At 52.5% G+C, this 24,385-nt stretch overlaps 1 protein-coding gene and 1 non-coding gene across 7 annotated transcripts; one reads left to right on the top strand and one right to left on the bottom strand.

Moving 5' to 3' along the window:
- Window positions 1-1,311: 1,311 nt before the first annotated feature.
- GRAMD1A (GRAM domain containing 1A) lies at window positions 1,312-24,155 on the bottom strand. Of its 6 annotated transcripts, none has more exons than XM_053667586.1 (19): window positions 23,893-24,155; window positions 14,895-15,105; window positions 14,787-14,807; window positions 14,265-14,349; window positions 14,034-14,137; window positions 13,866-13,961; window positions 12,980-13,060; window positions 9,680-9,792; window positions 9,382-9,532; window positions 8,628-8,835; window positions 7,527-7,670; window positions 6,290-6,408; window positions 6,071-6,213; window positions 5,369-5,472; window positions 5,112-5,285; window positions 4,924-5,011; window positions 3,660-3,767; window positions 3,456-3,576; window positions 1,312-1,767 (listed from the first exon to the last, which is right to left on the bottom strand). In XM_053667586.1, the coding sequence occupies exons 1-19, from the start codon at window positions 24,138-24,140 to the stop codon at window positions 1,675-1,677; spliced, it is 2,412 nt and encodes an 803-aa protein (XP_053523561.1). In that variant the 5' UTR covers window positions 24,141-24,155; the 3' UTR covers window positions 1,312-1,674. The 6 variants fall into 6 exon arrangements, with proteins under 6 accessions (XP_053523561.1, XP_053523562.1, XP_053523564.1 ...); XM_053667587.1 differs by having other exon boundaries at window positions 8,637-8,835; XM_053667589.1 differs by lacking the exon at window positions 23,893-24,155 and adding an exon at window positions 21,017-21,201.
- Window positions 17,809-17,944, top strand: LOC119037357 (small nucleolar RNA SNORA67). Its single transcript, XR_005080178.2, has one exon. It is a non-coding gene; the product is annotated as a small nucleolar RNA SNORA67 (small nucleolar RNA).
- Window positions 24,156-24,385: the final 230 nt, after the last annotated feature.

Below are 24,385 nucleotides of genomic sequence, written 5' to 3'. Positions count from 1 at the left end.
ACACTGGACACCTTTGTGGTCTGGGCCTCTGTGCCAGCACTTACTTCCTGGATTATGAAATTCCCTTACAGAAAATAACCTTCTTGCTGTTCTGAGCTCTCCCTCTGGCTAGGTGGCAGGCAGAGGCACAATGAGGACAGGCTTTAGACACTGAACAGGGGACCTACTGACAGCCCCAACAGGCTGATGTTCCCTGAGCACCTGCTGTGGGCTTGGCATTGCTCTTGCACTTTACTGACATTAACTCATATAATTCTTCCTACAGGTGGGTATGGGGCACGGAGGCTCAGAATGAGTAAACTCACCATGAGCACATAGCTAGGGATAGGAGAGGTGAGCTCTGCTGTTTGTCTCCTGTGGTACATTCCTCCTCTAGTCTTCTGCCCCAAGTCATCAATCACAGAGATTCTTACAGACTCACTGACATGTCAAAGGTCTCTCTTTACCCCTCAGTCACTCTGGAACTAGTATGGGGTTTGAGGGGACAGATCTACATTAAACCTGGACCAGGGACTTCACCTCTAAGCCCATTCCTCATTAATAAGACAGGGGTCCAGATGGCCTCATGTGGATGGGCCGTTGTGAGTCCTGAAGGGGTTAACACCTTGCATCTGCATGTGGGGTCCCAGGGGCCAGGCTTCCCTGATAAGGGCCTCAGGCATGCAACTATCTGTCTCCAACTCATAGAGCCAATGTAAGAAGTAAATGAATATCAGACCATGGTCCTCAGGTTGGCATGTACTTGATACACAGCCCATGAGTACTTTTCTCCCTTTAACTTTTCTGTGATGAATAACATCACTGAATAGTTACCCTATTATAAGCTGCCACTTCTATTAACTTCCTGCATCCTCATAAAGTGGTTCTTCCAAGGGGGATCACTGGACAAGCATCACCCGGGAACTTGCCGAAAGTACAAGCTGCCAGCTTGCCCTGGACCTGCTGAATCACACTCTGCTGGGAGGTCTGGAGATTGGCCCTCCAGGAGATTCTGACATGGCTCAAGTTTGAGAACGACTCACGTCTAACAACCCTGGAAGACTGGGGCTATTCTTATGCCCATCGAACAGCAGAGGAAACTAAAGCTGAGAGAGGCTGACCAGCTCCAGTCTATGTACCTAAGTATCAGAGGTACAATTTGATCCCAGGCCACCAGGGTTAGTTTGTCCTAGGAACCCCCACACTGGACCCTGATTATGCAAAGTTTGTGGAAGATGCTAGGGAATTCCAGGTCATGTCAGTGACTATGGCCCCAGAAAATGGACAGAACCCCTCCCCTCCCACTCCCTGGGCCCCACGGAGACAGCCACAGCCATTTCCAACCCTTTATTGGGGCTCTGTCAGCCCAAATAAATACAATATATTAAACCCAGACTGAGGGAATCTTGTACCCCAGGAGGTGCCCTCCACAACCCCAGCTGGACAAAATAAGTTAGCAGGGTGCCTGCCAAAGGCCAGGTCAGCTCCCTGGCTGGGCAGGCGACGGCAGCTGCACTTTAAACACGCTGGTCAAAAGTGCATCTCAGTTCTGTGGTCCCCATGTCTGCATGGCCCCAGGCCAGGCCACCAGGATGGGTGGGTAGGAGGCTGCCGGTGCTCACACTGTGCCAGCAGTGGTCACCGAGGTTGTGTCCATCTGACCGTTTCCAGGGACAGCTGTGTGGCCAGACGTCCTCAGGAGAAGCTATCATCCGGCTGTGGCTGGGAGTCGAAGGGAGGGTCTGAGACAGTGATGCCTTGATGCAGCTTCTCCAGTGAAAACTTCATCTGGGGGAAGAGGTGGGCAGCGTGGTGAGTGAGTGCTGGAGGGGTGATGTCACCCCCCATCCTGCATTTGAGAAACTGGGGAAGGTCCAGAGAAGCCATGTCTCCTGCCAGGGTCACAGTATAACACGAGCAGAGCAACACTACACCCAGTTTAATTTATCACGGACGGCAGATGGAAGGGGTCCAGATGGCCTGGGTTCGAGTCTGGTCTCTGCTACCTACTGGGAAGCCTTGGGCAAGCCCCTTACCTGTCCTTAAGTGCCTTAGCTGAAAGAAGGGTCAGTAATACCTGCTTCAGCAGGTTATCTCAGGGATCTGGGGCACACAGGAGGTGCCCAATGCATGTTATTCTTATTCCCTGCTGTGAAACCTTGGGCAAGTTTGGTCGCTTTACACCTCAGCATTCCTGTCTGTTATGTTTGGGGGACAAGAACATTCTCGTCATAGCCTAGCCATGAGAAGCAAGGCAACTGGTCATTTGGGTACTTAGAACAGCCTAGCTTGATCAGTGTCCACTGTTACCACTGCTTGAGAAGCCAACTCAGTGCCCATGGCAATTTGAGAGGGAAATGAGAATTTAACTCAGGATGGGGAGGCCCTGCCCTCCCTGGCTCTGAGCAAGGGGGCCCTAGCTTCAAAACCCCCTACCCTGTCCTCCAGAGCCCTTCCCAGACTGAGCATCTCTGTCCACACATAACTAACTGCAGTGGGCCCCAAGGTAAGCCGTAGCACTATGGCCCGTAGGGGCCAGACACAGTCTGCACCATCACCACTACCTCAGGCTCTGACACCCTTGGTGGCCAGCTAATGCCAGGTGCTCCCCAGCTTCCCACACTTGCTCCCCACATTAGGTACTTAGCCCATGTGTCTGAAATTTGTGCTGACCCACCACATTTATTGAGCATCTGCTGTATGCTTGGCACTGGACTTATACTACTAATAGCAAACACACATAAAGTGTTTACTATGATGTTAGCACTATTCCAATGTGAACTGATTTAAATTCTCATAATAGTCTTTGGGGTAATGTCAATTACTGCCCCATTTACAGAGAAGAAGCCAAGGCCCCAAGTCTCTTGCGCAAGGCCACACACCAGAAATTGAACCTGGCCTTCTCTGAATAGATGCTGCCCCTAAACTTACAGGGGTTCTATGGGGTAACCCCTTCTAAAGGTGAGACCCCAATAGCCTTTGGAAAACCTCTCCCCCACCTTTATGTGATCCCCCTTAGTCACCCCAAAGTGGTGAGAGACTCAGACACCAAGTCTTGCCTGGCCTCTGTGGCTGGTTCAGTGGTGGGGGGCATGTGACCCCAGCAACCCATGAGAATAAGTCCTTTCCTTTGGATGTCAGACTAGAGCTGCAGGTACCACCTTGGTCATCCTTGGGGAGAGGGCACTCAGAACTGAGCCAACCCTGGGGGTAGGCAGAGTCAAAAGATGACACCAGAGACCAAGTCTCACTGCCATTAAGTGGCTGGATCCAGCCAGACCTAGTCGGCCACATCTGGACTTTTTTCCCAAGATGGGAGCGAATAAATCCTTTCATTCTGCTGATTTTTCCGGAAACCCTACAAGGAGGGGGACTATGAATGGCTTCCTCATCTTACAGAGGAGGAAACCGAGGCCCAGAGGCATGTGCCACGCCTTTGGGTTTGAGTGCAGAGTCCCAGAGCCCCAGGGCCATACCTCATCCAGAAGCTCCACCGAGGCCCGCAGGATCTGCCTCCACTTGTGCACCTCAACGCTGTGGAACTGCTTCTGCAGGGCCAGGACCTCTGCCCACTCTGCAGCCGTCTGGGGGAACTTGCTGAGTGGGGTGCAGGGCCTGAGTAGAGCGCTGGCCTCCCCCAACCTGTCCACGCTCCCAACCCCCTCAGGGTACCCACTCACTCCTTGGCCAGGGCCAGACTGTGCCAGGACTCAAAGGTGTGAGCTGTCCTCTCCAAGGACCAGAGGCGGTAAAAGAGGAGAACATTGAGGGCGATGAGGATGATGAGGCTGAGGGCAGGAATCAGAGGTCAGGAGTCAGGACTGGTGCTCCCACAAGCTGGGCACACACACAACCACACCTTGAAGGAACACCATGACTACTCTCTCTTCAGAGGATGAAGCTAAGACTCAGAGAAGGGGAGAGACATGCAAAGTCAGGGTTCAAACCCAGGCCTGCCTGTCTCATGTCCACACCCTTAATTGCCATGCCAAACAAGCTCACTGGGAGAGCCAAGGAGATGGAGTAGAGAAGGGACTGCAGCCAGGGGTGAGACATGAGGTGAGGGGAGGTGCAGGATCCAGGACCCTACCTCGCACAGATCCTGAGGCAGCAGTGAGGGGGAGGCAAAAAGATGAGAGCTGCTCAGCCCGTCCTACCCACCCCACCCCTCCTTGACCCCAGCTCCCAGCAGAGCATGCCACTCAGCCTCTCAGTGGGACGTGAGGCTGGATGCATGGCTGATCTGACTCTCACCTCCTAAGGTTTGCTGAAAGCATGGATCTCACTTCCATTTCCTCAGTGTCCCGCCCCTCCACACCTCCAGACCTTCATTCATGTGGCTCTCCCTGCCTAATCCTCTGGGGTCTCAGCTCAGGAGTCCTCTGCCTTCCCAGGAAGCTATCCCTGACTGTCTACTTGTCCTGCCTGGAGGAAGCCTTCACTGGCCTCCCAAGGCTTCCCTACCCAGGCCCTGTTCCTTGTTTCCCCCATTACTTTGGTCTGGTGCCAGAACTGTCTCCCCCAGAGCTGCTTGTTACCACTAGGTAGGTGCCCAGCATCACCCAGCTTAGGGTTAAACACAGGAACACCAATGAAGTGTGTAAGTAAAATGCTTGTTTTGCATACCTCTCCTGGTTCACCTAAATTTGCCTCATTTGGGTACCGATTCCTCCAGAAAGCCCTCCCTGCCCCCTGGGTGAAGTCAGGTCTCTCTAACCTCCCAGAGTCCCAGGCATCCCTCTCCCAGCAGGCAGACCTCTTCATGACGAACAGAGCAGTATGCTGGGCACAGCTCAAACACTGGCTCCTTTAATCCTTGTGCTGAGGGAAGCCCACACTCTCACTTAAGCTGAGGCCCAGTGAGGCCAGACACTTGCCTAAGGTAACACAGCTGAGATGCAGACACAGGCCTGTCTGACCCCAAAGCCTGGCCTCCTTACTCACACAATGCTGATGAGCACCAGGGCACTGGAGATGCCTGTCCCGGGGCCCTGGTCCGTGGTCAGTTCTGAGAAACGGGAGCTAAGGGAGCCTGTGGGAGAGCAACCCAGAGTCAGACAGATTCATCCAGCCTACCCCACCTGGGCCCTGCTCTCCTACCTGCCCTATCCGGGCCTGACAAACAAACGCACTTGAGGTGTGCATGCTGGCCCGGGCGCAGGGGTCAGGGTCTGGGCGCTGGGGCCCATCACCATGACCCCTCCAGCTCAAGGGCCGCTTTCGCCTCCGAAGGCCTGACAGCAATCCCCGGGAGTCCTTTCCACCTTCCTCCAGGGACAGCTTCTCGGCCTTGGCAAGCTCTCGCTCTGTGGACACAAGAAAGGACTCTGTAGGTCTGCATCCAGACAGGCCATGACCCCATCCTGCTGTGGCCAACTCTGTCCCCTACCCAAGTGGTGGAAATAATCCTCAATGCCATTCCACGAGTTCTTCTCAATGAGAGACTTCACGAGGCTCCAGGGCTGCTTCCGGTAGCGAATCTCAGAGGACACTCTAGGGTTGGGAAAATGGGGGTAGGGTCTGACTCCAGCCTTGCTGCCCCACTCTCAGGGGGTGCTTTCCTCTCTAATTCAGAGAGGGCCCTGTGTACCCACAGACAAAACAGATACATCCCCCTCACCCACCCATGGCTTCCCTGTGATCCCTGCTCACCTGAAGTACCAGCCAGTCAGCCTGTAACTCCCTCTCTGTTCACACCCACTACCTTGGCAAGTCTCCTGTCCATAAGTGCCGCCTCAGCACTGCCCGTGCACATTGCAGGCTTCACACACACCTCAGTCCTGAACTCCTTCTGTCTTGCTGCTTCATGCAACTCCACATGGGGGTCTTTGGTAGCTTGACACGTCCCCAACTGATCTCCTGATCAACCCCCATACCTACTTCTCCCCATCTTCCCCATCCTGGTCTATGGCAGTTCCACTCATCTAGAGGCTCAGGCCAAACGCCTCTGGGTGTTCCTGGCCCCTGAGGGACCAACACTTCTGCTTGCCTACCAGGGTAGCAACTGACTTTGGCTGGGGAGCACGGGGCTGGGGAGCACGGGGCTGGGGCCCGGGGAACACCAGAGCATCAGATGGAGGCAGCTGCTCACCGAAGACGGGCCTTGTTCCGGGCAAGGCCCAGGATGCAGTAACGGTGGGCAGTGTAGAAGTAGTCCTGGTAAGGGATGCCCTGCGTCAGCACCTCCGAATCCACCACACATCCGCCTGCCTGCAGGCCACGCCGGAACAGCGTCTGCAGAGCAAGGGAGGAGGCAGTCAGGGCTGCCCACCTGGCTGTCCCACTGGGCTGGTCACCTCACCTGGCTCACCTGTGTCTCCACCACTGAGGCACTCTTGGGACCCAGTGGGTTGCTGATGGGAATGGTGTAGGTCAACACTCGGCGCTGATGGCACTTGCTGTCCCCACTCCAGGGGCTCAAGGTCACGTCTAGGGTAGGGAGAGCAGAATGAGGACACTATTCACCAGCCTTTGCCTATAGGGTATAGGAGACTCAGCCTTTTTCCAGTTTTCTTGGGCCTTGCCCCAAACCCACCTTTCCTCCATGTCCCCATCTTGGTGCTTACCCCATGTTCCTTGGGATGCCTAAAACTTTAGATGTTGATGATACTCAGAGCTGGAACCTTTCCCCTCCTACACTTCTTGTCCCTCCTGTAGCCTCAGTTTCCCTCTCAGTACCAGTCCTGGCTTCTCCCCTGAGCCTCAGACCTGGGGTCCTATGACCTCCTGAACACCTTGCCCTCTAAGTCCCCTGGACCCCTCATACCTATTGGGCCCCATGCTGGCCTCAGCATCTCTTCAAACCTGCTCATCCTCTGGGGCCCTATCTCAGGAGTGGTCCAGCTGTCCTCTAGGCTTCCCACCCAAGCCCCAGACCTGCACATTCCCTCCCCTGTCTGACTCTTGAGCTCCTCTGCTGGTCCCATGGCCAACCCTTCTACTTCACCTGCTGCTGTGGCTTCCCCTCTCCACACCTACCCACAGGGGCCCAGCCTCAAAGGATCTCTCACAGTGCCTGCCTCCAGCCTCAGGGGCTATGTAGGTTTCTCTTTCCCACCTCCTCCCCTTTCTGGAAAAGTCCCTCCTTCGGGCCTTAGTTTCCACTTCACATCCTTCCAGTAGCCATTCCTGATCAGATCACAGCTACCTCTCTGATACTCACATTTATTTGTGTGAGAATCTATTTACCCTCATTCTCCCTAGATTCTAGGGTTCTGTCCTGGTCTCTGCATAGAGTAGTACTAAATGTATGATTGTCATATTTATGAAATATGTACTATCGGCTACTGCTCTAGGTACTTTTCCAGCATCAACCCATTTAGATCTCCTGAAACCCGATAAGGCAGGCCCTAGTATCATACCTCCATTGTGCAGAACTGAGGCACAGAGAGGCTGGAACCCTGCTAGTAAGAGGCAGAACACTTGCTCTCATGGATGCTGCTTTTAACCCCCTCACCCTGCACACCTGACCAGCACAGCAGGGCCTACCTGTCTCCAGGCTCGTCCTCCCCACACCTCCCCTGTGTCTGGGGAATCTGTCCCCTAACCTGTGAACTTGCACTGCTCCAGGAAGCCCTGCAGGAACGTTGAGTCTGAGAAGAGCATCTGCTGGAGCCGTTCGGCACCCACATGGAAGACAGAATTGATGAGGAGACGACCGGAGAGGTCAGGATGCAGGGTAGCCAGGTCCGCTGGGAGACACAGAAGGGCAGCAAATGAGGCCATCGGCATGCCTCCCTGCTCAAAGTGGTTCCTTGGTTTGCCTCTGGAGACCACTCTATGCCACTCCTGGCTTTGTGGAGTGGAGGGGCAGATCTGTCTGCCTAGACCAGAGCAGGCACTGTGCCACAGGGTTGGTTTTCTGGTGGCACGTGCCCTAAGCCCAAACAATCAGAGCCATCGTGATTGGTTCTCACTACAGGCCCAGCCAACTGCATTCCCAGTCATCACAGGCTCATAGGCCTATGACTGTCAACCACGGGGATTGGTTCTGGGGCCAGGCAGCCACAGTGGTTGGTTCTGAGGGGTATGTGTGACCCCAAGCAGCCACAGAGACTGGTTCAGGAGTTGGCTCATTTTCCACTCAGAGCCAACCCTAGAGCTTTTAATACAGCCACTGGGAAAAGCATCTTTCCTCTCTACCAGGCTTATCTGGAGCAGGGCAGTGTCTCTCTCTGCCCCAACAAAAGGAGAAGTACCTGGGAATGAAGTTGGCACAGAGAAATAGAAATGACGATGGTGATGGAAATTGTAATAGCCTATACTTACTAACTGGCCCAAGTACTTTACATATATATTTACTCATTTAATTCTCTTAACAACAACCCCATGAAGTGGGTATTATTATTGCTAATCCCATTTTTCAGAAGAGGAAAATGAGGCTCACAGAAAAATGATTTGCCCAGGTTACATGGCTAGGAGCCACTGTGGCCAGAATTGAATCCCAGCGCTCTGGCTTCAGAGTTCATGCTCCTATCTGCCTTGCTCTGCTACCTCTAAAGCAGAGGTAAGGCAGATGTCTAACAACACTATTAAAAGCCTTACCTGCCCACTCCCTGGGTTTTTTGGTCCAGGGAGCCCACAAACCCCTTGCTTAAGCCAGTCTGAGTAGTTGGTTATGTGCAACTAAAGCAAATGATTTGGGTCACCTGCTTCACCTTCTTCCCCTGTGGACGAGGAGGAGTGACTTGTATCTGTCAACAGCTCCTCACTGGGCAGCAGATCCAAGGGGCCCAGGGAAGCAGGTCCTTCAGGTGAGGTGGGCTCTGTGCTCAGGGGTTCGGCCACTGGAGTCACCATCTGGCTAGAAGAGGCGTCTGGCTGTCTGTCTGTCTGTTCCTCCTTGTCCTCCTCTGCCTGCAGAGAATGACTTAATCCAGCCTTGTCCCACTTCCATCCCAGCCTGAGGGTTTCTTGCGTGACCACATAGGCCATAAGAATTCAAGTCTAAGAAAACCAGTGCTGGGAGGTCACATGTATATAGAGGGCTTACAGCTAAGCTTCAGAGGGGCCCTGAGGCTGCCCGGACAAGGGCTCCTCTAAGCTCCTTGCAGGCCTATCTTGGATGGCTCTGGGCTATAAGCTTACTTATGCCTGTCCTGTCCATGCCTTGACTGGATGCATCCATCTCTCTTTTGCCTCTTCTGTCTGTCACTCTTTCCATCTGTCTGTCTCCCTTTTGCTCGTCTTTCTGGTTCCCTACCTGTTCCTGTTTATCTTGACCATCTCCCCAGCTGTGTCTTGTCCCTCCATCTATCCCCTTTCTTACCCCTCCACTCACCTCTTCTCTGTCCCTTGGACCTTTCCCTCCCTGGTCCTCCCCGATCTGTCCCTCTCCCTGACACCACCTCTAGCCTTCCTCTGTCTTTTCCCCACAACACCCTCCTCTCTCCCTCTGCTCACCCCATGGTCTGCATCACTGCTGGCTCGGGAAAGGTTGGGGGTGGTGCGGCCATGGCGCGAACCCACTGGGCTTGGCTCCTGGCTGTAGTTGGCTGCCCCTGAGGGAGTGATATCACTTAGGGCAATCACATCTCCTACTTCCTTGGGGCTCCTGCAATGAAAGGGCGGGTGTGGGATGACTATATCTTTGAGACCTCATGCACCCACCGCAGTCCACCTGGAAGTCCAGGAGTTCTTCACACAACCCCTTCTATCTCCCCCAACCCCTCCAGGAACTGGCTGTCAACCTTTGACTCACCCCAGGCCGTTTAGCTGCAAGGGGCAGACATAGTCCTCATCCTCACTGGTGAGGCCCAGCTCTGAGCCATAGCATTGATGCACCAGGTGCCAGAGCTCTCGGGGACTCAGCGTCTGGGCAGGCAAGATGAGGTCAGGGTTGGCCTCCACCACACCCAGGCCAGAATGCTTTCCACCCAGTCCTCACCAGCCTCAGCAGTTCCCCCAGTGCCCACACAGGGCAGCAAGGTCCCCCGTCCCAGATCTTACACTCCATGACAGCCCAGTGGGGAGGAGACAGTGTGCTCAGGACTTTCCCCTCAGGTTCTCACAATACACAGCTACAAGTTAATGGTCCCAGTTTTACAGAAAACATAAGGCCCAGGGAGAAGTCATGTGCTTAAGGCCACACAAGTGACCAGAGGCAACTCAGGGATTCAAACCTAGCCAGCCTCCAGAACCTCTGCTCCCACCCCCACCCCCATGCTGTCCTGCCCCCATCCATTTCTCATGTCTTCAGGAGCCCTGGTCTTTCAGCTACTCGTGGCCTGAAGGGGTGGATGACAATGATAAAACAGCAATAACAATAATGATAGCAGCAGCAGACATGCACTGAGTTGTTACTATATGCCAGGTATTCTTCTCATCCTTTCACATGAGCCAACTCACTGAGTCTTTAAAACAATTCTATAAAGTCAGTGCTAACAACGTCATTTTAAGACAATGACACTGAGGCACAGAGGTGCCCAAGGGGCAGTGCTGATATGTTACCCCAGGGGCTGTTCCAGCACCCTGGAGCTACCTCTGGACAACCCTGCTTCATAAGAAGTGACACTGCTGAGCAGCACTTATTCTGAACCCAAGCCTGGCTGCTATGAAGCAGGGAGAGTCCCCATCTAACCAGTGGGGTTTGGCAACTTAACCAGGTCATGCAGCTCCTCAGTGATAGGGATAGAACCCCAACCTTGGCAATCTGGCTCCAGGACCTGAACTCTGAACCCTCCTCTGCTCTTGTCCTTCTTGCAGGCTTTGATGCTGCACTGTCTCCTCTCTCCAGCTCCTGCTCCAGCACTGCTGCCCCCCACTGGCCATAGCTGGAGGTGCCCCTGAGAGGGCAGGACAGAGGCACAGTGCTGCTGGAGGAGCGGGTTCCGGCCTTCTGAGGTGCTACAGGCCAGCGGCAACGAGCCATGCCAACCTAACATCTAGCCACACTCCCTTCCTGCCAGCATAACTGATCTGTTTGGAGTGAAAAATCTTCTCCAGCCAATTCATCTTTCCTTTGCCACACACCCAACTTCTTTTACAGCCGAAGGCAGTCACGTGACCCCATTTTAGCCAAAGAAATACAAAGCAAAATCTAAAGGAAGCTTTTTCTCCTTTATAAAGAAATTTCTAGCCCTGGCTGGTGTAGCTCAGTGGACTGAGCATGGGCTGCAAACCAAAGGGTCACCGGTTTGATTCCCAGTCAGGGCACATGCCTGGATTGTGGGCCAGTCCCTGATGGGGGCAAGTGAGAGACAACTACACATTGATGTTGCTCTCCCTTTCTTAATTTAAAAAAAAAAGAAAAAAAAAAAAGGAATTTCCACTTTCTATCCACCCCTGTCCCCCTTCATGTTTGGGACACTTATGTGATGGTATGACATCTGGACGAGAGCACAGCAGCCACCTTGTAACCACAGGACAATAAGCATGTGAACAAAACATCACCATGCAGAGGATGGGTGTGGAAAAATGGACAAGAACTTGGGTCCTTAATCCTTCATACCCACCCTGGCCCACCTGCCTCCAGACCTCTCATGACATGAGCCTCAGTGTGACGCAGTGGTTGAGTGGAGGCCAGAACCTGACTGCAGTGGGTCAGAACCCAGCTCTGCCACACAAAAGCCCATGTGACCAGGGGTGAGTCTAATACTCCATACCCCATTAGTGAGATATAGATAATAACCATACTGCCTTGTGGGGTGGTTGTCAAGATGAAATGGGTTTACCCATGTAATAATCAGATCAATGCCTGGCACCTAGTAGCCATTAAATGTTAGCTACTATTACCTTGTGAAATGATTCAGTATCTGTTTGCTTAAACCATTGTTTGGTTGGCATTTCAGTTACTTATTGCCAAATACATCCTACGTAAACCTATGCAATGCCCACAGAGGGCATTCCAGGAGAGCCTGCCGAGGGCTGGCACTCAATGGGCTATTGGACTGTAGCAAGTGAAGTCTAAAATCCCTGCCTCAAAGACTTTGGGCCAAGACATGATACAAAATTAAGATTTTGGATTGAAGAAAAGTAGCACAGTGCCAATACTGTAGGCCGTAATAGAGAACCAATAATAATAACTCTTATATTTTGTATCCAGTGCAGTGTATGAGAGGTTCTCAAAGTGTGGTCCAAAGATTCCTGGGGGTCCCCTAGACCCTTTCAGGCTCCCATGAGGTCAAAATTATTTTCATAAGCATAAGTATCACTAGTAGTATAAGATGTTACTTATCTTTTCACTTTCATTCTCTCACGAGTATACAGTGGTTTTCTAGAGGCTCTATGGCAAGTGATGCTGTAATTTTTCTGGTCGCTATGCAATGTGTTGTGTATTCTTGTGCTTAAAAATGTCTCAGTTTCAGTTTCTAATACAGTAGATATTGATGGATATAACCATCTTACACAAATGCTCTTTGGAGCCTACAATTACTTTAAGGGGTGTAAATTGTTTCTGGAACTATGAAGTTTGAGAATCATTGGTATGTTCTATTCATATATTGCACATTACACTGAACTTCATCTGAGACCTGTTCCAGTCACACACACTAACAACATGAGCAGACGTGGGGAGATACAGACCTGTGCTATGCAAGAGGCACGCATGGCCACTTAAGTTTACATTAATTAAAATTAAATTAAAAATGCAGATCCCCAATCACACTAGTTACTTTTTAAGAGTTCAAGGGGGCACTCGTGGTCAGTGGCTACTCTACTGGCCAGCACAGATAGAGGACACTTCCATCGCAGCAGAAAGCTTGACTATGCAGTGCTCATATGCATAATAAATACCACGTTACTAGCTTAGAGCAGATATTACTGTCACATATAGAAAATGTTACGGTGAGTAAGAGGCTGTGGATACACATTTCTAGTGGGCAGACTCTGTCACCAGAGCCCATGGTGGTCCCTCGTGGGGCCCATGGGGGATGCTGCCAATATGTTCAGGCAGATACCCATGGAGAGGAGCTGAGCGGTCCTCCAGTACTGGCACCCCTGGCTCCATGGTCTCTCCTGGCCCACCCCCAAAGTCCCCTGTCCAGGCCTCCTCCAGGCCCACCTTTTCAAGCAGCGCATTCTGCCAGAGGCGGAAAAGGAGCAGGAAGCAGCGGTCCCGGGCTCCAAAGGAGGTGAAGAAATGCTGCAGGTGAGAGATGGGGTGTGGGAGAGACACAAAAGGGTAGAGGGGCAGCTCCACCCCCATCCAGCTCTGTCCCAATCTCCATCCTGAGGTACATCCATTCATTCATCCCTTCATTCTCTCTACAGAATGTTTATCCTGTGCCCAACCTAGCACTGGATGCTGGAGTCACTGTGATGGGGAGATGGTCCCTAGCTCTGTACCCAGAGCTCACAGGCTAAGGCAGGCTCATCTCCAGATGGGGTCAGTCCAGAGGGATTGGGGCTAGGAGTGGGGAAGCCCAGGGCAATTTCCCAGTCTCTTTTGCCCGTAAGGTGGTCAACTGATCTTCTTTTGGCCAATAAAACACAAAGGAATTCTGCTGTGAAGTGTCGTGTGTGTGCACACAGCCACATTTCTTTCTCCCTTCCCGTCTGGCACACTGATGGGAGGCAGCCATCTTGGGGCCACGAATCAACATCACAGGGACAGAATGGAGTGTCAGGAGTGTCTCTCCTTCTTCCAGGGAGAGAAGACATCTGAGTTGTAGATACGTAGGAGGGAAGAATTTTACTATTAATCCTATCTCAGAGCAGCTGTGTGAGGGGACAGACTGCGGGGACTGTGATAGCAGGAGGCTGGTGTGAAGATCCAAGTCAGAGATGATGGGAACCTGGGCCAGGGCAGGGGCAGGGAGAACAAAGAGAAAGCCACAGACTGAGAGCAGATCAGGGGGCAGAAAAAACAGGGCTTTGGTCAGGGAAGAAGGGAGGCATTGGCTAAGATCAGCGACCACCTGGCCTTGTCAGCAGGTCCTCTCACTCACCTTCTCACTCTCTGTGCAGATCTGGATGGCATTGGGGATCAGCTTGGCCGTCTTTTCCTTCTTCAGGCATGTCACTTCCTTCAACTGGATGGAAATCTAAGAAGGACAGGCGAGTCAGGAGGGGCCGGAGCCCTGCCAGGGCCCCTTCTCATCCCTGCGCGGGCTCACTGTTGTCTCCCAGCGGAAGATGTTGCTGTAGAAGCAGATCCAGTTCTCAGAGAGATAGAGGCGGCCCTGGAGGAGGATCTCTCGCTGCAAGGCACAGGAGTAATCTGAGGCAGCCAGGGGAGAGACAGGCAGAGACCCGAGTCACACGGCTGGCCTACCCAGCACCCCGGTGGGGAGGTTCAGGAGGGCAGAGATGGGAACTCAGGGCTGGGTGGGCATATCAGGACTGACCCACAATGAGGCGTTCAGCTTCAGGGAGTTTGCTGAACAGTTTCCGGAAGTCTTCATTCCGCTGTTTGTACGTGGGGCTCAGCATCTGGGGGAAGTGTGGGAGGTGTGAATCCAGGTGGTGTTTACCCCTAATTCTGCCCCTCTGTGCTCCCAGAAGCCCCTCAGTCTCTTCTGCCCCAGAGAGGCTCTCTAATGCTCTCTGAAGTCTAGCTCATTCTGGCTTCCACTGCCAGTAACACAAGAGTAAACATGATGAGAGTTGCTGTTTATTGATTTCTACATTAGCCAGGTCCTGTGTCACATACCCAGCAGCATCACTGACTCTTAGTGAAAGTTCCCTTCAGCCTTGTAAAGTGGGGACTGTTTCTCAAGGAGAGAGGTCCAGAGAGGTTAAGCAACTCACTCAAGGTCACACAACACACAAGTAGCAACAAAGATATGACTCAAGGTCTGCTGACCCAGCCCCACTTGACTGCTGTCCCCTCCCTCCAACCCCTTTAGAAAACCCTTTAAAATACTTACACTGTACCAGCTCTGCATCTTCTGCAAGAGAAAGGAGTGGAATCAGAACAAGGCCCCGGATCCCTGGTCTTCTACCCCTCTCCCCAATTGGCCAGGACCTCCACCAACCTTGCTGTTGCGGATGAAGTTCCGGCCACCCAGGGTCTGGGTGTGGGGTGTTCCCGGCACCCCGCCCTTCTCTGAGGAGCTATCTGACCCCTTCTCCACCATGGTGCCTGGTTCTGGCTCAGGTGGGGGTCGGCTTGGGGGCAAGAGCTGCAGCCGCTTACGGAGAGATGGTGAGCTGCTTGGCGTGCTCCGGCCAGAGTGGGGGGTGGTACTGGGGGGAGGGGGAAAAGAAGGGGTTATGGGATAAAACAAACCAGGGGGTGTAGGCAGGCCTATTTTGGGAGGCCTGAGCATCAGCCCACTGATCCTTACCCATCCATCCTACTCCACTTCCTAGCAGCAGGTCCCAGAGCAGATTCCCTAACTCTGTTCCTCGGTTACTATAACTGTGACCCAGGGATCAGAAATACATGTCCTCATCCAGTTGTCTGGAGGTAAATGAACAATAAATGCACAGTGCTTCTAATACAGCCTGGAATACAGTTAGCTCTCAATATACCTGCTATATTATATTTGTGTATATTTAGTCATTTACACAATAAAAACTTATCGAGCAGCCCCTTTCTACTCGGTTGCTTGAGCTAAAAACCTAAGCATCTTATTTTCTTTCTGGCTCATCCCCATCTCTAATCTGTTAGTAAAGTCCCACCCAGTCCACCTCCAAGATCTATTTCCATTATTTCTATTAGCCCCACTTCCCCTGCTCCATCCAGTGACCTGGCCCAGCCTCCTGCACACTGGTCACTCTCAACAGTCTGCTCCTCACACAAAGCCAGAGGGGCCTATGAACCAGACAGAGTCCAGTCAGGTCAGGGCCCCCCTGGTTGAGTCGTCACCAGGCTGCACCTCAATTCAGCTAAAAGCAAAGTCCTTACCTTGGCATCCAAGGCCCTAATGTGGTCCCTGTCACTTCCTCCATCCCAGCCTCCTTTTGCCCCTAAAGCCCACCAAGTGCATTTCTGTGTCAAGGCTGTTGCACTTCCATTCCCTGTGCCTGAATGTCCTTCCACAGCCCCAGCATAAGCAGCTGTCTTATTCCACTCAAATGCATTTCTAGTGGTGGCCCAGCTGGAAGTAGCCCCCAGTTCCACTCACACCATCTCAACTCACCCTGATCACTTATTCAATTTGGTCATTGTCTGCTCCAGACCTTCAGGAGGTCCTGGTTGCCACTGTGTCCCCAGACCCCAAAACTATATCTGGCCCAGAGTGAACTCTGAATACGCATCGGTGATCCATGAATAATCCATGTGCTGCCTAGAGCGGGGAGCAGCAGAGACCACCAGATGTGGTCCCAGCCTTGGGGAATTAGCCTGCTGCTGGGAGGCAGCCCAAGAACCAGTAGAACGCTCAGAGGACCAACAAAAACAAACTCTCATAGGGCTGTAGGGTCAGTTTGGGGGCATTTGAAGGGACACTCATTGCTGACTTTGTATCAGGACCCACTACCATGGCACATTCTGCATATTATGAATTGTACTGATCCTCACACAACACTGCATTTGATACTGTTATCACCTCCTTCACAGAAGAAACTGAGGCCTACAGTGGCAAACCACTTGTCCACAGTTTAATTCAGAGCAGGATTCCAACATAGGGCTTTCACTCTCCCCTGGGGAGGAGGAGGGAGTTCCTCAAACAGTCGAGGCTCCTCACACTTCTCCCTCTTGCCTCTAAGCTTTAGCATGACCTCTTTGCTTTGCCCAGACTATCCTTCGTCTTCTTGGCCTAGCAAATTCTTATGCATCCTTCAGGACTCTTGCTCCATAACTCCTCCCTCCCGGACACTGCCCCCACTTCTGTGGGTCTCCTGGCTCCCATCCCAGTTCTAACCACTCCACCTACACTTCCCTCATCCTAGCCCCGACTGCTCTGTGCTGTCACTATTGATGACAACACCACAGATCTGTAAGCTCCCTGTTGTCTCGGTCACTGTTTTGTCCCTGGTATTGCTCAGGACTGGAACCAGGGCAGCCATTCACGTCATACTTGTGAAATGAATTTGTGGAAATAAATAAATAAATAAATAAATAAATAAATAATAAATAAATAGCTGTGACCTAGGCCACTGCCATACCTCCTAGGCAATCATAGCCACCTTCTCTCAAGGTCTCCCTGCTTTGCCTATCTCCCCACATGCAGCCAGAGGGAGTCTGTGAACCAGGCCAGGGCCCTCCTCTGGCTGCACCTCATTCTGGCTGAGGGCTAGATGCTCTCATAGCCCCCTCGCTCACTCTTTCTGAGCTCCTTCCCTGACTGTTCCTTCTGCCAAAGGCCCTTCCTCCCAGATGTCTGCGGGTCTCTGCTCAGTGAACACATCTCCAAGGCATCCTCCTTCAGCTCTCTATTTAAAACACACTCCTCACATCCTGACACTCCCTCCTCTCCATTTCTCCCCTCATTACTTCTCTGACCCAACCTTCTATATTTGTCCTTCTTTTTAAAAGATTTTATTTATTTTCAGAGAGAGGGGGATGGAGAAAGAGATGGAGAGAAACATCAATGTGTGTTTGCTTCATGTGTGCCCCCAAGTGGGGACCTGACCTGCAACCCAGGCTTGTGCCCTGACTGGGATTCGAACTGGCAACCCTTTGGTTCACAGACCGCCACTCAATCCAGAGTCACGCCAGCTAGGGCTGTCTTTGTTTCTTATCCTCTCACACAGGAGGTGGACCCCTGGGGGGAAAGAGGTTTATTTCCCAACTGCATGCTCCTTGGCCATTTGCTCTTGTGGGCAGAATGAATGAATGACCCTCCACTCCCTCTACCCAGAAGTCAGACTGAACCAGGTGTATGACTTGCCCAGTCCTCTGAGGGATGAGGCTGTGGCAAGTCTCAGTTTGGTCACTTCCCTATGTGACCTTGGGCTAGAGTCTGAACCTTCCTGTGCCTGTTTCTCTTGAATATAATAGGAATATAAAAGTATCTGCCTCCCCTTAGTGTCCCTCTTCAGGAAAGTAGCAACTTGTAATAAGATCTGGCATGCCACAGCTTTTCAGGGCAGAAGGTCGTGTGTAATTTCCTTTGCCTTTCTTTGGCTGCCTACGTGTAAAAAAAAAAAAAAAGTATCTACCTCACAGGGCTGTCTGGAGGAGGACATATATACATACAGTCCACCACATGGAAGGCACTCTGGTTTGATCATCCAGGGCCGTCAGACTGAAGTGTAGTACATGGCCCTACCAATGTCCCAGCACACCTGTGTCTAAGATGCTACACTGACCTCGACAGGTATGGCAAGACACCTCAACCTGGTGTGTGCAGCCCCGACTGCCCCCAAACTGCAGCCGTTCACTCTCTAACTACACACTGGCCACCTGCCACAAACCAGGCACTGGACACAAGAAAGTGAGCGAACTAGGTATAATCCCCACCCTCAGGACCTGATGTTGTTTGGAAAACAATCAATAAGAGAAAATGTAAACGAGGGTGATAATCTCACTGATACTAATCACATGAACAGCAGCAGCAACACCTGGCAGTTTTGAGAAACACGGATTCTGGCACCCACTACAGATCTCCTGAATCAAAGACAGGGTGGGGCCCAAGAGAATGATGCAAGCTCAAGTTGGAGGACCATGGTGATAAAGGAGGGCTAGGTGTGATGTAGGGCACACTTGAGCAGAGCCCCGAGGATAAAAAACAGATCTAGCAAAGGGAGGGGGAATATAGTTTTAGGGGCAGGAACAATGAGTTCAGGCACAGGGCTGAGATTGGCAGGTCTGAAGAGTGAGGTGGCCAGTGGGGCTGGGAAAGGAGGACAGGAGGGCACAGGCCCACCCACAGGTACTGTGGGCTCTGGTCAGCTGCGGATGGGTCTGAAGGAGAGGGAACCACACTCCTCACCTGCTTCATCTTCTCCCCTCTGGTCTGAACTGCAAACCCCTCCTTAACCTGTCTTAGTCTCCTGTAGCCACAGGTCAGGGGAAGGCATCTAAGGACAAGTCTAACACATACAGGCAGGGCAGGGCAGGGCCGACATCCCCAGATCTTGCTCCTTGGCAGGAGGAACAGGAAGTGCTCAGGGGCAGGCACAGCCCTGAGGCTGCCCAACCAGGCAGACTGCAGCAGAGAGAAGAGAGGAGCCCCAAGTATCTATAGGACCGTTATGGGGGTGGGGACTTGGCAGAGAATAGGGTTTTTGCCACTGCAGACAACTCACGTCCAGCTTCCTGGGCCTAAACAGGTCCAGAGCTCCCTCTGGTCAGAGCAGACGAGATACACACACAGGTATGCATTAAAGCAAAACTTGACAGCCAGTGTCATGGGCAAACTATAGTTCCCCACAGTTGCAAGTATTCTTCCCTACACTCCCACCCCCAGCAGTAGCACCACAGGTATGTTACAGTCACAAACAGCCACAAGTCCCAGCATAAGTACTTCACACCAAAAGTTAAATGCACTCATAAAGCCAGCTGCAGAGGGTCACAGAAACACAGAAAACCACAAAAAGCCCCAGATACATTCACACATACAGCTACAAGAACATCTCAGAGAAGAGTTGAAAGGAAACACTCCCAGTTATAATCACACAGTCACAGAACAGTCACAGAGGACCCCAGCTAACACATGAACAACCTAGGGATATTAAGTCACAGAGTCAGCTGGGCTCCTATGATGCTCACCATCTGGCATGGAAGAAAAAGCAAAAGCCTGCTCTAACATGTCAAGGAATGGAGGTATCAGCAGCTGCTGCTGACAGAGAACCCTGACAACTGTACAGAAGTTAAGGACTCAGAATAAGGCAGCCCCTGGGGTTGTAGCCACATCTCAACAACACTGCGGCCAGGGACATTCTTTATAAGCTATAACAGGGGAATGATGTCAGTAATGATTATTGCTCCAGAGTCAAGGGTACCCCTGAGGTCTCAAGAGGGAGGGGCTGAGACCCACTAAGACCCACAAGAAGTCTCTTTCTCCTGCTCTTCACACAAAGCCCCAGAGGGTCAGCTGCACACATGGAAGCCCAGGCAGATACATATAACAATGTTACCAAGGGATTTTCACACAAAGATGGAATCTGAAGGAAATTACAGGCATAACCCCAGAGGGCCTCAGTCATACATGTCTGGCTCCAGACACCCAACATCACACTTGGACACACAGGTAGCTGACATCTGCACACAGAGCTAATAGGTTCAGAGGTAAATTATAGGCACATTCAGAGGCAAATGGCCATAGCACCAAGCACAGAGGCTCAGACACATACGGTCACACATTACAGTCACAACTGGACACAGGCAACTTACAGTGACACTTGGAGCCACAGATGGAGTCAGATATAAATTACACACACACACAGCCAGGGAAGATCACAGCTTTCACACCCTGGAAACCTAGACACATGTATGGACACTCCCAAGTCCCAATCTGACAACAGAGGTCTGATGGGGTGACATACACCACACACATACAACCACAGAAGGTCATGGCCACACAAGCTAAGCCCAGACACACACTACAGAGGCTTAATCAGATACACGCAGGGAATTTACAGAATACATGGAATTTGAGGTAAATTACACACACACACAGCCAAAGAGGATTACAGCGGCCTGCAAACTAGGAAAACAGACACGCGTACACAAGCTTCCAAGACATCTACAATTCATAACTGGAAACACCGGGCCAGACGGGTGCAGGAGGGCCCCAGAGGGGTCAGGCACACGGTCAGTCGGTCGGCCACACGGAAGCCCCCACCTCCCAGTAACCCTGGCCGAGACTCGAGACAGACGAAGACTGTGGGAGGTGGCTCAGGCCCGGTGGGGCTGCTACTGGGCCTGCCCAGGGTCCCAGGCCTGTGAGCCCTGCCTCCAGGCCAGGCCCAAAGAACTGGGTCAGCTTCGCTCCCACCCCTCACCTCCCAAGCAGGGGCGAGCCAGGCCAGGGCCCTCCCCACAGGCGCGCTTCCCGCAAAATCAGCTAGGAACCCCAGCAAAAGCCCCTCCAACCTGGCGCATCGCACCCTGGCAGCGACCAGCCAGGCCAGAGCCTCCCAGCCATCAGCCCTCAGTGCCCGGGTGCACCCTAGAACGCCAAGCCCCACCCCACCCCGGTGGCCCCAGTGCATTGGCTCCGGGACCTTGGTTCCGGCTGGGGCCCCTGCCCCGCACGGTCCTTACTCGAACATGGGTGCGGCGGCGGGAGCGCCCAGCCGCAGGGCAGGGCTGGAGCCGGCTGAGCAGGGATGGGCAGAGCTAGACGTCCCAGTAGGACTCCCGCCCCTCAGTCCGAGGCCGCCACCCCACCGACCCAGCCGCCGGCACAAAAGGCCTAAGCTGCCAGAGGCCGCTGTGACGTCACGCACCCCCTTCCCGCTCCCGCCCCTGCGCGTCACCGGCCCTCGTCGGAGAAGGGGAAGGGGGAGGGACTGGCTCAGGCTGGGGGCGAGGCCTAGACACTGGGGGCGGGGCCTAGATCCAGGAGGCCGAGGCTGCAGGGCCGCAGGGGCAGAGACGTTGAGTGACGCCGGAGGGTGCTAGTCCAGGCCTTGCTGGGACAGCGGGACCCAGGGAGGCCCTGAGGGAGAAGTAGAGACCGAAGGACTCGGGGCCGCAGGGGGAGGAAGACAGAGACCCAGAAATCGTGGGGGGGGGGGGCGCCTGGGACGCCGGAGATACAGGGAGAGAGGAAAAAAAAGAGACGGAGGCCAAGAATCTAAGGAGAGGCTGACAGAGAAACAGAGGTCGACTTGATTAAATCAAAACGCTGCCGTGGCAGCTGCCTCGGCACAGGCTGCCACCCTCTCCCCTGGTGCCTGGGAAAGGGGTCCTCAACTCCAGTGACGCTCATGGCCCGGAGGTCCCCTCCCTCCAGGGCGTAATCTAAGAGATGGGGCGGAGCTGGGGGGTGGATGGAGATTCTGGGAAACAGAGGTGTCCCGGCGGCTTGCACTGGAAGGAGGGGCATCACGGCTGCCGGAAGGGTTGTCTCAGGTGGTCGGCCAGGCCGAGTTAGAATTCAGCACACCCTGGTGCTTATCTACGCTGTGACCTTGAGTAAGTCAGCCCACTACGTCAGTGATAAGGGCTTTCCACGGAACGGCTTGGGGAAGGGCAGCAGCAGCACTTTAACAGACAGAAGCCCGTTTCGAAAGATGGGAAGTGAGTGGCCCAAGTCACCCAGCGAGTAGGCTGCAGAGTTGAACGCAGCCCTGCTCTGAGGCCATAACCTGTGTCTATCTCTGCGGCAACTGCCGGCGTCTGTTGGTTCTGGACTCCTTTGCCCTAGAACACAGAATGTGAGGCCCACCTCAAAGCTTCTGGCCAGAAGCAACTGCGCAGAGATTTGCTCCCTATCCCTCTGCAGGATGGGTTATTCCATCCTCTTGAAAAAAACTCCATCCCCACCCCCTTCCCAGCCTCCAAGCAGTATGACTCCTCCATATTGGTGGATGGCAGACCCTAAACTTAAGTCTTTCTTGACCCCTGTCTTTCTGTCACACCTACACAACCTATCCATAATCTCAACTCTTCTTCCCCTCCACGGCCCACCCTGACCCAGCCTCAGTTCCCTCCCTCCTGGAGCATCAGCTACCTCCTCCCTGTCTGCTGCTCTGGTTCAAGTGCCCACAGTCCTCTCCCCACAGGCAGCCAGGGGGAGTCAGGTTTCTGAGCCCTCCTGTGGCTCCACCTCATTCCCAGCTAAAAGCAAAGCCCTCACCTTGATGCCCAAGACTTCATTTTGACTTCACTTCTGTCTCCCTTCTGCTCATCCCCTCCAGCCCCCTAGCCACCCTGCGTTTTCCTCTGACTCACAGGCACATTCCTGCCCTGGGGCCTTTGCACTTGCTGCTCTCTCTGCTTGGAGCTTGAAAGCTCTTCCCTCAGTTCTTCCCTTAACTGCTTCTCACCATCATATCTCAAGTAGGCCCTCCCTCCACCATCTCCCTCCCTCTCATTACTCTCCTTGCCTGTTTCTTGCTTTGAAATACTTTAAATTAGGGAATATTTATTTCAAATAAGAAAATAGGTAATAGTCATCTATGTTCCCACCACCCATATAATTGATGTGCACATTTTGCCATTTTTGCTTCAGATCCTTGTTTTTTTTGTTGTTGTTTGTTTTAAGAAATAAATGATTACGGTTACAGCCAAAGGCTGAGATCCTACCCCTGTTTTCTCTGCCTCCGCCCCCAAAGTACATTCTGCCCTGAAGTTGATGTGTGTTCTTCCTGTGCACTTTCCCATCCTTTTTGTAGGGAGGCATCCACCAACAATATAATGTGTCTTATTGTTCAATATCTTAAAAAGATACACAATTAGTCTCCTATATCATTTTACAGCATGCTTTCTCTATCATCATTGTTTTCTTGAGATTTCTCCACATTAACACAGAGCTCTACTTCCTAAACTTTTAACTCTTTTCATGTGTTCATTGTTGGAAGAAACCTCAGTGGATATTTCTCTTCAGGGCCAGCATAGTTCTTTTCCTCTTTTCCCCTGTAGCCTTGAACCTCCCAGTTCCTGTCTCCTTGTTCCAGGAGCAGAGTTTCTTTGCAGTTTTGCTTAAACTTTTTTTCTTTGCCTATCAGCTGCAACAGGAAATACCTTTTATATTAGCTTCCAGTACATACTTAGAAATTTATGTTACAAAAGCTTCAAGAAACCACACTTATTCACTATACCTCATATGCTATGTATTTTCAATTCTGTCCTTGCTCTGTTTGGGAAAAAGTGCTGATTGCAATGCACTACATTGGTTTCACGGTCCTTAAAAGGGTCATGACCCGCAGTTTGCAAAACATCAGGTACATTAAAGAGGGTGTCTGTCTCCAGTCTGAGTGCTCAGCTAAGCTCAGAGTTGCTTGTCCCAATGCATACTCCCACTTGCCTGTTTTTGTTTGTGTATCTATTTTACAACTTCCAGTCAGACTAAGGCCACATTCCAACTAAACTTCAGCCTTCTTCTGGACAGTCACAACCACAGGAAGCCCACCTTTGAGCATGAGTCCCTAGAAAGAGAAAACCCCTTTCCTGTGCCAACACCTGGATCTCACCTGTCCTGGAGCAGACTATCCATGTCTGAGGTCCTCAGCAGCTGTAGGCACTGGGGCCTTGGGGTGCAGTGAGGTGACTCCCCATCACTTGATGGCATTATCTGAATGGAGGGCACCTCCAAGAGCCTCCAGGGCTCATCGTCCTGTGGCTGCTGGCTCTGCCACTCAGATGGGGAGACAAGTGAGTCCTGGGAATGACTCCGGGTCAGCAGGGGCACCCCAGACGGCAGGGGCAAAAGCTCAGCCATGGGGAGGGCTCTTGTCTGCTTGGTTGGGGCCCTTGGACAGCAGGTGTGGTTCTCTGTGGGAGAAAAAAGAGAGGTGAAGGGGAGAGTTCCTGCCCAAGCCCTGCCCTTCCCAAAAACAAAGATGAGCTAGGTGTAGAGCACAGTGTGAGGGTCAGAGAGGTTTGGGTGCCATTTCCACCTCTGCGGGTATCCTCCCTTCATGACCCTGAGCCTCAGTTTCCTCTTCTGGAAACTGAAAGTCCTTA

This window comes from Artibeus jamaicensis, unplaced genomic scaffold (assembly GCF_021234435.1).
Source record: "Artibeus jamaicensis isolate MK-2021 breed Jamaican fruit bat unplaced genomic scaffold, CSHL_Jam_final contig_470, whole genome shotgun sequence".
Classification (NCBI taxonomy): domain Eukaryota; kingdom Metazoa; phylum Chordata; class Mammalia; order Chiroptera; family Phyllostomidae; genus Artibeus; species Artibeus jamaicensis.
Note: the sequence above shows the minus strand (reverse complement) of the source record. Positions and strands in the feature narration are given on the sequence as shown.